General features: G+C 41.4%; 1 protein-coding gene across 1 annotated transcript; it reads left to right on the plus strand.

Moving 5' to 3' along the window:
• Positions 1-271: 271 nt before the first annotated feature.
• On the plus strand, positions 272-9,870 carry LOC309393079 (arylacetamide deacetylase-like 4; the record flags this gene model as incomplete). The annotated part of the gene is made up of 4 exons (XM_081954868.1): positions 272-454; positions 1,616-1,832; positions 2,892-2,955; positions 9,096-9,870. 4 exons carry the CDS (start codon positions 272-274, stop codon positions 9,868-9,870), a joined length of 1,239 nt encoding a protein of 412 aa, XP_081810994.1.
• Between the last annotated feature and the right edge of the window lie 5,509 nt (positions 9,871-15,379).

The following is a 15,379-nucleotide window of genomic DNA, read 5'->3' on the forward strand; positions in this document are numbered from 1 at the left end:
ATTACCAGGAAAATCTATCTGTGTAGGGTTTCCTGCCTAGGCAGGGGGTTGGACTAGAAGACCTCCAAGGTCCCTTCCAAGTTCCTATTCTATTCATCTACCTACCTACCTACCTACCTACCTACCTACCTACCTACCTACCTACCTACCTATCTATCTATCTATCTATCTATCTGTGTCTCTCCCTCCCTCCTTCCTTCCATCCTTCCATCCTTCCATCCATTATCTATTTATCTATCTATTCTGTCTCTGGTTTAAGGATCTTTCCAGCATGGAAATGATATTTGGCAAAGAGTTGTGGCTGCTGATATTTTATTTCTGCATTTCAGTCCCATTTTTATTTCTCGGCTGGATCCTTTACTACGATTTTACCAAGATTCATGTCCCGCCAGGAATCAGCCAGAGGGAAAAACTTCGCCTCATCTATCTGTGCATCAGCTTTGTTTTCAGATTGGTAAGTCCTTGGATTCTAGCTTTTGTTTGTTTGCTTGCTTGTTTATGGAATTTATGGAATTTATATTGCCGCCTATTCGCGCATGGCGACTCAAGGGGGCTTACAGCATGCAAAACCTCATCTCAACCTAATAGAAGAAGAGCCGTATAATAAATTAATGTAATAAAATCGATCCGTGGGTTTTCCCTGGACAAAAGAGCAATTTGGTAAGTGGAAATTTGTAGTGGAAAGCCAATGTTCCAAAGTCTTTTTTTTTCCAAGAGGCAACTGGACTTTCTGATTTTTTTCTTTGGTGTTATAGTTCAAAAACCTCAGAGCTTGAAGAAGATGGAATGAGAAGTGAAATGCCTCCCCGAAGAAAACCAGAACGTCTAGTTTAACATTTATCTGGGATAGTATAAGGTCTCTTGAGCAGGAGGGTTGGACTAGAAGACCTCTAAGGTTCCTTCCAGCCTTATTCTGGATTGATTGATTGATTGAAATGGTCTATTGTCTCCTGCTCGAGAAGGGGGTTGTACTAGAAGACCTCCAAGGCCCCTTTCAGCTCCATTCTGATTGATTGATTGATTGAAATGGTCTAGGATCTCCTGCTTGAGCAGGGGGCTGGACTAAAAGACCTCCAAGGTCCCTTCCCGCTCTATTCTGATTGATTGATTGATTGATTGAAATGGTCTAGGGTCTCCAGCTTGAGATGGGGGTAGGACTAGAAGGCCTCCAAGGTCCCTCCCAGCTCTATTCTGATTGATTGATTGAAATGGGCTACTTCTCCTGCTCGAGCAGGGGGTTGGACTATAAGACCGCTAAGGTCCTTTCCAGCTCTAATTGATTGATTATTAATTGATTGAAATGGTCTGGGGTCTCCTGCTTCAGCAGGGGATTGGACTAGAAGACCTCTAAGGTTCCTTCTAGCTCTATTCTGGATTGATTGATTGGTTCTCCTGCTTGAGCAGGGTTTTGGACTAGACTTCCAAGGTCCCTTCCAGCTCTATTCTGATTGATTGATGGATTGATTGAAATGGTCTGGGATCTCCTGCTCGAGTAGGGGGTTGGACTAGAAGACCTCCAAGGCCCCTTCCGGCTCTGTTCTGATTGAACTAGCTTTTGATAGCATTTGTCTGAATCCTTCTGTCTGGTTTCATTCTTAATTTTTGCACTGATCAGGGTGCCCTCCTAGAAAAACTTGGCCTCTGCCGTGAATTTGCGTTGTGGAAGCTCCTGGTAAACGGGATATTCCCAGTGGGGGCCTGTGACTTGGTCATCACAGAAATGCTTTTCGACGGCGTCCCCGTAAGGATCTATCGGTGCAAAACGTCAAATCCTGAGAAGAGACGAGGACTGGTGTGGATTCACGGAGGAGGGGGCCTTTGTGGAAGTTTCCGTAAGTTCTCCAAACACAGACAGTCCTCAACTTACGACAACTCATTGAGTGTCCGTTCAAAGTCACAACATGGGGACTTAGGACTGTCCTTCACCCTTATGACCTCTCTCGCATCCCTGGGATCACACAAAAAACGGGGGACCTAGGGCCGTTGTTCACACTTACGACTCTTTCCAGGGTCAAAGTGCAAACACTTAGCAACCTGACTCCTACTTATGAGGGCTGCGACGTTCCGGGGTGATTTTTTAACATAGATTTTATCTGCTATCGATTATTTAAATTCTAGAATTTTAACCTGGATATTTCTACAGATATTTCTTTTCTTTTTTTCCGGTCTCTGGTCTTTGACTGTAATAAACTCGATTTTGTTTTTATTTGATTGAAATGTTTGGCCTAAGAGACAAATGGGAAAAATTGATGTATTTATATTTATATTATTTATATTTATCTGTATCTCTATCATCTCTATCTCTATAGTTATAGTTATAGTTATAGTTATAGTTATAGTTATAGTTATAGTACATTTATATTAATATCTATATCTATATCTATATCTATATCTATATCTATATCTATATCTATATCTATATCTATATCTATATCTATATCTATATCTATATTTATATTTATATTTATATTTATATTTATATTATCTATATTTATATTTATATCTATATCTATATCTATATCTATATCTATATCTATATCTATATCTATATCTATATCTATATCTATATCAATATCTATATCTATATCTATATCTATATCTATATCTATATCTATATCTATATATCTATAGTTATAGTTATAGTTATAGTTATAGTTATATTATATTCATATTAATATCTATATTATATGATATGATATGATATGATATTATATTATATTATATTATATTATAATATATTATAATATAATATAATATCTATATCTATATCTATATTTATATTTATATTTATATCTATATTATTTATATCTATATTATTTATTGTTATATCTATATTATTTATTGTTATATCTATATTATTTATATTTATATTTATAATTTTAATATTTCAGAAAGCCACGAAATGCTGTGTCGCTTCTTCGCCCAGGAAACTACCACTGTGGTCGTATCTGTCGCGTAAGGGAGCTCAGATTAATTTTGCAACATGGGAAATTGAAATTAAAACTGCCATATCCTCTATTATTATTGTTATCAATGCTACTACCGTGTTTCCCCCAAAATACGACCTGTCCTGAAACTAAAGCCTTGCCACACAGACTCTCTATCCGGAAGACTCTCTTACAGAGAGTACCAGCAGCCAGCCCACAGCCATAGAGCGCACTCTTAGAGCGGCCGCTGCTGGAAGACTCGGCAGCCAAGTTATGGAGTTTGGAACCAGAGAAGACGTTATGCTCGGAGCACGGCGGTGGCGGTGGCGGCTGCAGGGAGAGCTGGGCCCGGACATGTTGAGGCTAGGAGGCATGCCTGCTGGAGGCGGAACAGGCGCTTGCACAACCCCCTTCTCCAGCCGGGCAGAGCGCCATTCACTGACCTAGGGGGTATCCCTAATGTGCCAAGCCGCGGGAGCTGGGGGGCGGGCAGAGCGCCACGTGGCTTGGTGCCTTAGAGATAATCCCTAAGTCAGTGAATGGTGCTCTGCCCGGCTGGAGAGCGGGGGTTCCGTGGGGTTACTCGTGAGCTTGGTCACCTCATGGCTGCTTCGCCCCTGAGGCTGTGCCTGGCTCTTTGGGAGCAGCCACCCGGCAACCCCAAAACAATAAGCCCTCCCCTATAATAAGCCCAAGGCCATATTTTGTAAGTAAAAAGAAAATAAGACCCTGTTGTATTTTCGGGGAAACACGGTACTACTACTCAGTGACATGCGGTGAAGTTTATGGCTAGTGAGGCAGCAATTTTTTTAGACTTGTGGACTTCAACTCCCAGAATTCCACAGCCAGGCATGCTCAGTTCCGATTTAAAGCAACAGCTTTAAACTTATTTAAATAAGTTTTCTTCCTTCTTTTTCTTTTTCTTTTACCTTCCCCTCCTTCCTCCCTCTCTCCCCCCTCCCCCCTCTCAAACACACAAACACACACAAGTTGGATTATAGCGTTTAATTCCATGTAGCTGATTTCCAGGGCAAAGGAGGAGTTATTTTTGCCCTGTCCAATGGCATTTTCTTTGATAAAAGGGACGGAAAGATGGTCTTTGGGTTCCCTCCTTGAATGAGAGAATCCGTTTTAGTCAAAACATTCAAATGTAATAAAATGATCTTCCTGTCTCGATCTATTTCATTGGAAAAGATGCCCGCCTGAGGAAAGAGCCTTTCACGTCTCTGAAAGCCAGCCCAGGGTGGGATCTCTCCAGGATGGGCGCAAGACCGATCCATGTTCACCAGCAAAGGGCAAAACTCTCTTCCATGGCCTCATTTCCCACCCGAAGCTTCCCCGTTTCTTCTCCATTCTTTTGCTTTCTGCAAAAACAGGGACGCGCTTTGGGAAGGCGGGAGCCCAGAGGAGCCCACTGGCGCCCACACCGCCCGCTCTGGAAGCCAAACTGCCGGCCGGGACTTCCCAGCTCAGCTGCTTCCTGGGCGGGTGGCGCCTGCCAGACGGGACGACAGGAGCTGTGAGGGAGCACGTGCTCCAGGGGCTCTGAGCGTCTACCTGCCTGAGCTCTGCCGCGAGGGAAAGAAAGCGCTTTAGTCAGTGGGGTGTCAGGGGAGAGGATAGAATCTCTCCTCCTCTCCCCCGACACCCCACTGACTAAAGCGCTTTCTTTCGCCCGCCTGAGCTGTGCCGTGGGCAAAAGAAAGTGCTTTAGTCAGTGAGGTGTCGAATCTCTCCTCCACTCCCCCGACACCCCACTGACTAAAGCGCTTTCTTTCACCCGCGGAAGAGCTCAGGCGGGCGAAAGGAAGCGCTTTAGTCAGCGGGGTGTGGGGGAGAGGAGGAGAGAATGCCTGAGCATTCTATCCTCTCCCCCGACACCCCACTGACTAAAGCGCTTTCTTTCACCCGCGGAAGAGCTCAGGCGGGCGAAAGGAAGCGCTTTAGTCAGCGGGGTGTGGGGGAGAGGAGGAGAGAATGCCTGAGCATTCTCTCCTCTCCCCCGACACCCCACTGACTAAAGCGCTTTCTTTCCCTCGCGGCAGAGCTCAGAGCTTTAGAGGCTTTTTAAAACAGGCAGTCATTCACGGTGAGGCAGCAGCTAGCTAACCTCACTTCAGCACTCGCCTTTTCCCGTTTACATTTTTTTTCCTTTTCATGATTGACAGTGGTGAGGCTCTGCCTCCCCTGCCTCCCCTGACCGCACGTCACTGCTACTACTACTACTACTAGTAGTAGTAGTACTACTACTACCAACAACAACAGCAACCAATACCTTACGTGGACCTGCTGCCTATATACTCAGATGTTACCTTAAGAGCTCTTAGGTCCTTGGTTAAGTTTTGAACTGTTCAGTTTTTACTAGTCCCGGACTGTGAACTGAATGGAAGAGTAAGTCTTTAATGATAATATAATGCCTATATACTCAGACGTTACCTTAACAGCGTGTAGCTCCTTGGTCTGGACTTGAACTGTTAAGTCTCAGACTGTGAATCAAATTGAAGATTACATCAATAATACAAGCACTACTATTAATAGCACTACTACTACTAGGCAAAAAACCACCTTATTCGGACCTGCTGCCTCTATACTCAGACAATACCTTAACACAGTGCAGGTGAACCTTTTCGGCACTGAGTGGCCAAACCAGAACACAAGTGTGTTCTGAGCCCCCCTTCCTCCGTTGCCCACACAGAACACACACTCCGGAACAGTACAAGGGAACAAGGTTTATTGCACAAAACAAACAAGAGGGTCCGTGGCAGCAAGCCACCAAGACAAAACTCACAGGAACAGAACACAAAAGCAGCTATCCAGCTTGCTAGAACTCCAGACTAGAACTTCTGGCATAAGTCTTCTGTTGACTGCTGCAAAGGGCGTATGCACAGTCAACCCTTTTATAACCTGGAAAGGGAGCCTCCCAAACAGCAGCTGAGAGCTCTTTACCACCTATAATTACGCCCACGCTCCTTGCGTCTATGGGCGCGGCGGTAACGGGCGTCCAGAAACTCCCTGCTGAGTTCTGACTCACTGTCTCGTGAGTCTTCCCTGCTGCTCCAAGGCATGGCATCGGGAGCCCCCCTCCTCTGGCTCTAACCGCTGCTCCAGGCCTCAGGCGCCTCCTGGTGGCCGACCAGACTCTCGGATCCCTGCTCAGCATCCAAACCCTGTCCAGGGTCGCCCATCTCCTCTGGAGCTGACTCGTAGGGACCCTCACTCTCGGAGTCTGGTGGCAGCGGCAACGGCACCTGCTGGGCCACAACACAAGTGCATGTGTGTAAATGTGCATGCGCCTGAGCATTGGAGTGGCGGAAACCTGAAGGCCAGCTGGCCAGCGCACGGATGCCTCTTTTTTGGCCTTTTTTGTCTGTTTTCAGGCCATTTTTGTCCGTTTTCAGGCAATTTTCTGGGCCGTTTTTAGGCCTTTTTCTGGGCCATTTTCAGGCACTTTTTTGGGCTGTTTTTGAGGCCATTTTTCATGCTGTTTTCAGGCAATTTTCTGGGCCGTTTTTAGGCCTTTTTTCTGTGCCACTTTCAGGCACTTTATCAGGCTGTTTTCAGGCCATTTGTGTCCGTTTTCAGGCCATTTTCTGGGTCGTTTTTAGGCCTTTTTCTGGGTCGTTTTTAGGCCTTTTTTGGGCTGTTTTCTTGCCATTTTTCATGCTGTTTTCAGGCCATTTTCTGGGTCGTTTTCAGGCCATTTTCTGGGTCGTTTTTAGGCCTTTTTGGGGCTGTTTTCTTGCCATTTTTCATGCTGTTTTCAGGCCATTTTCTGGGTTGTTTTTAGGCCTTTTGGGGGCTGCTTTCCTGCCATTTTATGGGCCATTTTAGGCCTTTTCCTGGGCCATTTTCAGGCCCTTTCTCTGGCTGTTTTCAGGCCATTTTCTGGGCCGTTTTAAGGTACTTTTTCTGGGCCATTTTCAGGCACTTTTTGGGGCTGTTTTCGAGGCCATTTTTCATGCTGTTTTCAGGCCATTTTCTGGGCCGTTTTTAGGCCCTTTTCTGGGTCGTTTTTAGGCCTTTTTTGGGCTGTTTTCAGGCCATTTTCTGGGTCGTTTTTAGGCCTTTTTCATGCTGTTTTCAGGCCATTTTCTGGGTCGTTTTTAGGCCTTTTTGGGGCTGTTTTCCTGCCATTTTATGGGCCATTTTAGGCCTTTTCCTGGGCCATTTTCAGGCCCTTTCTCTGGCTGTTTTCAGGCCATTTTCTGGGCCGTTTTAGGTACTTTTTCTGGACCATTTTCAGGCTGTTTTGGGGGCTGTTTTTGAGGCCCTTTTTCATGCTGTTTTCAGGCAATTTTCTGGGCCGTTTTTAGGCCTTTTTCTGGGCCATTTTCAGGTACTTTTTGGGGCTGTTTTCGAGGCCATTTTTCATGTTGTTTTCAGGCCATTTTCTGGGTCATTTTTAGGCCTTTTTCTGGGCCATTGTCAGGCACTTTTTGGTCTGTTTGGAGGACATTTTTCAGGCTGTTTTCAGGCCATTTTCTGGGCCATTTTAGGCCTTTTCCTGGGTCATTTTCAGGCACTTTTTGGGCTGTTTTCCTGCCATTTTATTGGCCAGTTTAGGCCTTTTTCTGGGCCATTTTCAGACCATTTTTCAGGCTGTTTTCCGGCCATTTTCTGGGCCATTTTTAGGCCTTTTTCTGAGGCATTTTCAGGCACATTTTGGGGCTGTTTTCGGGCCATTTTAAGGCCATTTACTGGGCCATTTTTGGCCTTTTGGGGACCATTTTCAGGCATTTTTCAGGCTGTTTTCAGGCCTTTTTTCTGGGCCATTTTAGGTCTTTTTCTGGGCCATTGTCAGGCACTTGTTTGGGCTGTTCTCCAGGCCATATTTCACGCTATTTTGGGGGCAATTTCTAGGCCATTTTCAGTCCATTTTTCAGGCCATTTCTGGGCATTTTTAGGCTGCTTTACAGTCCATTTTCATGCCCTCCACCCTCATGAAGATCTGATGGCAGGTGCACATGTGCATGCCAGAAACCAGAGGGCTGTGAAACCATGTGTCATAGTTTTGCCATCACAGCCTTAACAGCTCTTAGGTCCTTGGTTAGGATTTCAATTTACCAGTCTACCAGGCTGTGAATCGAATTGAAGACAAAAACAACAACAATAATAATTTACCAGGCCATCGAAACTACACAACTATGGATGAAGCATGTCACAGGGACACCCATGGTCATCAGGGCACTTGGCACCATGTCCAAGAGTTTTATAAAACACATCAAGAAATTGCAGCTTCCTGCCATAACACCAGCGGAAGTGCAAAAAACTGCGCTACTCGGAACGTCTTATATTTTAAGAAGGTCCTTGGTTGATCCCTAGGACCCTGGCAGCAACCCCTATCAGCCATTAGCACCAGTCAATGGTATTTGTGATGCATTTTTCAATGTTCAGTTGGTTGAGTTTCATGTTTAAGGAATAAAAGAAATAACAACAACAACAACAACAATAATAATAACAACAACAATAATAACAATAATAATAATAGGAGGAGGGGAAGATAAGGAGAAGGAATAGTGGAACAGAAGGAGGAGGAGGAGAAGAAGAAGGGGGAAGATGAGGAGAAGGAATAGTGGAGGAGGAGGAGGAGAAGATGATTTTAAGAAGGTCCTTGGTTGATATCTAGGACGCTGGCAGCCACCAGTGCCAACCATTAGCACCAGTCAATGGTATTTGTGATGCATTTTTGAATGTTCAGTTGGTTGAGTTTCATGTTTCATGAATAAGAGTAAGAATAAGAATAATATCCTCCAACGTTACCTTAACAGTTCCTAGGTCCTTGGTTATAATAATAATAATAATTCTACAAAAAACCACCCTATTTGGAACAGCTTATATCCTCCGACGTTACCTTAAGAGTTCCTAGGTCCTTGGTTAGGACTCGAGCTGTTGAGCTACCAACCAGCCCCAAAGGCTGTGAATCTCACCAAAGATTAACCACATAATAATAATAATAATAATAATAATAATAATAATAATAATAATAATAATAATAATAATAATAATAATAATAATAATAATAATAATAATAGATACATACAAATAATAATACCTATACCTATAAATAATACCAATAAGGATAATAATAATAACAACAAAAACAACAATAATAATCATAGGAATGCCAATGCATTTGAAAGATTTCCTTTTGATTCACTGTTGGTTTAGATATCCCTTGGCACCAGAACACCCCTACCCAGCTCAACAATGCAGCTGCTACGTGGCCGTATCGTACTTTCTGAAGAACGCGACGGACTTCGGCGTGGACCCTCAACGGATCGTGTTGGGTGGCGACAGCAGTGGAGGCGCACTCGTGCTGGCCGTTTCTCAAGAACTGGTGTTCAGAACGGACCTGCCCCGGGTCAGGGCCCACGTCCTACTCTACCCTTTCCTCCAAGGTCTGGATTTCAACTTGCCCTCTTACCAGCAAAACCAATCGGTGCCCCTTTTATTCAGGAGAAATTTGATCCGTTTTGGCATGTTTTATCTCACCGGAAAGAAATTGAACATCGACAGTGTGCTGTCCCATGCTTACTTTCCGGAACACCTCAGGGCCAAGTACCAGAAATGGATCAGCCACGAACATATTCCGGAAGAATTTAAATGCCGGGGATACGTGCCGTTGGTACCCGCTCCTTTTTCAGAAGACCTTTTCAAGGTATGTGAGAGAGTTTTCGAAGCCAGGTTTTCGCCACTCCTGACGGAAGACAACGTCCTCCGACAGTTCCCGGAGACTTTCCTTTTGACCTGCGAATACGACATTTTCCGAGATGAAGGCTGGCTGTACAAGAAGCGGCTGGACGACAACGGGGTGTGTGTCACCTGGAAGCACCTGGAGGATGGATTCCATGGGATCTCCTTGCTGATAGGACTTGGGCCAATGGAGTTTCCCGGGACGAGAAGCAGTCTCAAAAGTGTCATCCAATTTCTCCAATGCTTCTAGAAACCAGGCGGCCTCCTTCTCCTGCTTTGTTTGTATTTCCAGCTTGGTGACCTTGCCGGTGTATGTGTGTGTGAGAGTGAATGTCGGGCATCCACGCACAACTCCCATTTGTGTGAGCGGTGTGCGTGCCACCCCCTCCACTGCATGAATGGAACTCTTGAATGACAAACTGTTCTACTGGTGGATTGCTCTCACGGACCAAAAATTCCTATGTAGTTCTAGTGACGTGATAGCAGTCTTCCAGTATTTGAGGACGGGGCCAACTTACTGCCCCAAAGAAGAGGGGGGGGTCAGCTTATTTCAAAGGACCAGAAGACGGGACAAGAAGCAATGGATGGAAACCAATCAAGGAGAGAAGCAACCTGGAATTAAGGAGAAACGTCTTTAATTTAATGGGTGCTCCATCCTTGGAGGTCTTTAAGAAGAGACTGGACAGTCACTTGTCTGAAATGGTTGAGCAGGGGGTTGGACTAGAAGACCTCCAAGATCCCTTCCAGCTCTTTTCTGATTGATTGATTGATTGATTGATTGATTGATTGAAATGGTCTAGGGTCTTCTGCTTGAGCAGAGGGTTGGAGTAGAAGACCTCCAAGATCCCTTCCAGCTATATTCTGATTGATGGATGGATTGATTGAAATGGTCTATTGTCTCCTCCTTGAGCAGGAGGTTGGATTAGAAGACCTCCAAGATCCCTTCCAGCTCTATTCTGATTGAAAAGGTTGGGTTACTCTTAAGATCTTCCACCCATTGCTTCTTGTTCTGCCTTCATGTGCCTTGGAGAATAGTTTGACTCCCTCTTCTTTGGGGCAACCCCTGAGATATTGGAACACTGCTATCATGTCTCCCCTAGTCCTTCTTTTCATTCAACTAGACATACCCAGTTCCTGCAACCGTTCTTCATATGCTTTAGCCTCCAGTCCCTTAATCCTCTTTGTTGCTCTTCTCTGCACTCTTTCTAGAGTCTCCACATCTTTTTTCTTTCTTTCGGGTAGGGTTGGGGTTTTTTTTTGGGGGGGGGATCATGGTGACCAAAACCGGACGTCGTATTTCTTGCCTACGTGTAAATTTGACTTTTCTCACCGTGGCGTTGCATTTTGTGGAAGAAGAAAAGGGTGAGAAGAAAATCCCTTTCACCATTCTGCGGCAACTCGTGTTAAATATTCGCCTGGATGAGTTCCAGCCCCTTGTTGTTGCATTGCAGCATATAAAGAGAAAATAAATCAATGGGTTTTTATTTTATTTTAATGTTCTTTTTTTTAAATAATTTTTTTAAAAAATTTAAACATAAAAAACGACATAGAAATTCTCATCCATTACATACAGCATGTCGTTTGGTGACAAGCTTTTGTGCATCCATATTTTCAATTACGTATACAGTCACAAACTTTCCATTTAATGTGAATAGGTACCTCACTTTCATTTTACATCCTATGTTCAATTACAGTAAATATTTCTTTCCTTTCGGCAGACTTAATTCCCTTGCATTCTTAATTATCTATTTAATAACAATGTACCTTTATGTAATCACTTATCTCATTCTGATTATTTTTACAATATAAAAGAATTTACCAACTATTTATGTTTATACATCACTACTTTCAATTATGCATAGTCCCACTGATCATCCATCAAGTATGTTTATGTTCATTGTTGTCCTTGTACATCACACATTCCAACAAAAATATTGTTCCTTCATTTTTAAACAAAGTATTCTAAATGCTCACTTCATAAATATAGCAATCTTTCATTACTTCCTTATTAAACTATTTATCAACAATATATCTTTGTAATATACATCACTACCTAGGGTTATGCATAATATTACCAATCATCTATTGTATCATTTTTAATCTATTTAGCAACATAATTGTATTATTACTTATCTCCTTCAATTAAAACATGCATAAAACATTTTTCATTTCCAGGTTTTTTTGTCCAACCACTGATAAAACAAGTCCCATATCTTATAAAATTGCTCATCTTCTTGTTCTCTGATTTCAAACGTCAATTTGCTCACTTCAGCACACTCCATTATCTTTCGAATAACTTCCTCCTGTTTTGGTATTGTTTCCTTTTTCCAATTTTTTGCAAATACGATTCTAGCTGCTGTTAAGACGTTTATAATTAAATATTTCAAGTCTTTATTGTAAGTTTCTGGTATAATTCCCAATAAAAAAATCTCTGGTTTAAGCTCTATGTGTTTGTGTATCATTTTCTCCAACCACATGTGAATCTTAGTCCAGTATCTTTTAGCTTCAATGCAAGTCCACCACATGTGGTAGTAAGAACCCGATATCTGATGACATTTCCAACACTTTTCGGATTTATCCTTAGACATTTTTGCAATTCTCATTGGGAGTAGATGCCACCTGTAAAACATCTTAAGAAATTTTCTCTATATGCAGTTGACATCATTATTTTATAATTTTGGGACCACAATTTCTGCCATTTCTCTAAATCAATCCCATGTCCAAAATTCCCCCCCCCAAGCTATCATACTTTGTTTAACTTGTTCCTCTTGTAGTTTAACCTCTAATAAATATCCATATAATTTTTAATTACTTTTTCATCAGTACCTGTTACAATTTTGTCTAATTCAGTCATTTTGTTATAAAGACCTTTTGATTTTCTATCTTCATTATATCTAGAGTGTATCTGCACATATGAATACCAATTCATTTCTATTCCTTCTTGTTTCAACTCTTGGATAGATTTGAGTTCACCCTCTGCATTCAATATTTCAACATATCGAACAGTTTGTTCCTTTTTATATATTATTGGCTATGAAAATGCCTCAGTGGTTGATATCCAGACTGGCGTTTTTAAGTAATGTAATCTTTTAACCTTTTCCCTATTTAATAGCAAAGCCTCCCTTATATAATGTCTTCTAAAATAACCATGTGCTTTAGTTCCCTTATACCATAAAAAAGCATGCCATTCCAACAGTAAATCATGACCCTCTACATTTAATAATCTAGAGTTCTTTAGTGTTATTCACTCCTTAATCCACATCAGGCTTGTTACTTGATAATATAACTCCCAGTCAGGTAAGCCCAATCCTCCTCTTGTTCTAGCATCTTGTAGCAACTTGAGTTTTATCCTTGCTTTTTTTCCTTGCCAAATAAACTTCAAAACTATTTTATTTAGATCTTCAAAAAAGTCCTTGCCCAGCCTTGACATACCAAGATAGGGAAATAACAATTCTGAAGCAGATCCCCAAGAAAGTGAGGGAAAAAAGAAAAAGCTATTCGCAATTAGCGAATAAATTATACCAGAAGGGGGTGTGGTTCAGATGGCTGATGCCTGAAGGTATGCTAATATTCTGGGAGGAGACAAGAGTTAGAATTAATACACCCATAGAGGCGCAAGCCTTTATGGGAAAAAACAAAGCACACCTAGAAAAACCAGATGATCCTACAACAGACACGCAGGACACGGGAGGGGCCGGAGCTCGGTCGGCGGGGGGAGATGGGGCAATACCAAGAAAGCTCAGATCACAAAAATGAACAAGAAAATCTTTTTGACACAAACTGATCGAAATTACCAATTGAATTAATATGCTGACTATATACTGCTATGTACTAATGATTTTTGTTTAGATGTATATTATGAGTATGGAGGGAGGGGGCACCTTCCGCACTTCGCAGCTGCCAAAATTTGTATACTTTTTCCACTACCTTTTTCCCTGTAAATTTCTAAAAAAACCAATAAAACTTTGTTCAAAAAAAAAAAAAAAAGTCCTTGCCCAATCTGATTGGAATTGTCTGGAACAGATATACGATTCTGGGTAAAATGTTCATTTTAATTGTAGAAATTCTTCCTATCATTGATAGTTGTAAATTTTCCCATTTCACCAAATCAGTCGCAATTTGTTGCTTTAGTCTAATATAATTGTCTTCCTTAAGAGTACTGCATCTAGCTGACAAATATATCCCCAAGTAGTTAACCTTGTTTGTGACTTGGATCTGCAAAACTTCCGCCAACTCTTCCTTTTGTCTTAATGGTATGTTCTTTGTCAAAATCTTCGTTTTGTCTTTGTTTATTTTCAAACCTGCTACTTTTCCATACTCCTCTATTCTTTCTAACAATTTGGGTGCTGTCTGTAGTGGGTCTTCAAGGATAAAAACCAAGTCATCAGCAAACGCTTGTAGCTTATATTCTTCTTTTTTAATTTTCATTCCTTTTATTTCTTTCTGTTTAAGACTTCTAATGTTAAATCAAATAGTAACGATGATAGTGGGCAACCTTGTCTCGTACCTCTCTTTATTTCAATGGAATCTGTCAATTCTCCATTTACCATTATCTTTGCTGTTTGTTTATAATATACCATTTGTATAGTCTGAAAAAATTACTTACCAAAATTCATTTGTTCTAATTGTAAAAACATAAATTGCCAATTCACGTTATCAAAGGCCTTCTGTGCATCAAGAAACATCAAAGCCAATTGATTTCGGGATGGGCCTCATAATATTCCAAAGTATTCAAAATCATTCTTATATTGTCTTTAACTTGTCTCTTTGGTAAAAAGCCATTTTGATCAGAGTGGATAAAACTACTTCTCCCTGCTAATATGGATGCAAATAACTTGTAATCTGAATTTAATAAAGAGATTGGTCTATAATTCTTGGTTTAGGTATTCTACTTTCAGACATCACTTCATTCATAACTTCTAAAAGTGGGAGGGACAAGGACTCTTCGAAGAGTCCATTGTAGAATTCCACTGGTAATCTATCCGGTCCTGGGGTAATCTATCCGGTCCCGGGGGCTTTTCAATTATTTTGTTTCTTAAGTGCTTCCGTTAGCTCCATCATCGTTATTTTACCTTCCAACATAGTTCTGGTTTCATCTGGTATCTGGGAAAGATTAGCATCCTGTAAGTATTTTTTGATTTTTTGATTATTATTTTCTTTGCTTCTCTCTCTTTTTCAATTTATATACCAACCATCTGCCTGGCTTATTTGTATTTTCAAAGTAGTTCTGTTTGGTGCCTCTAATTTTTTGTGCCAATTCTTCTTTTTCCAGTAGATCTATTTTATGTTTAATTGTATCCATTTTTATTTCAACATCTTTTTTTTTGTGGAGATCTCTGTAACTCTTTTTCAAGTATTTTATAATCCTTCTCTAGAGCTTTATATGTTTGTCTTTTCTTTAAGTTTCTCTTCCTTATATAATCTATTATTAATCCTCTAATAACAGCCTTCATTGTGTCCCAAAGATTCTGCATTATCTTCATTTCTATTTTCTTTGAAGAAAAAGGCCAGTTCTTTTTCCATTTTCTGTACAAAGACTTTCTCTTTCGATATGGTATTGTTTAATGTCCATCTAGATCTTGTCCTTTGGCCCTTCCATTTGATTATAATTGGATTATGATCCGTCCAGGTGCTTGTTTCAATCTCAATTTCTTGTACATTACAAATCAGTTCCATTGAGGCCCATATCATATCGATTCTGGAGAATGATGAATGTCTATTTGAATAAAAAGTATATTGTTCTTCTGTAAGGTTTCTTT

The sequence above is a fragment of the Natrix helvetica genome (genome assembly GCF_964273705.1).
Source record: "Natrix helvetica genome assembly, chromosome: 5".
Taxonomy (NCBI): domain Eukaryota; kingdom Metazoa; phylum Chordata; class Lepidosauria; order Squamata; family Natricidae; genus Natrix; species Natrix helvetica.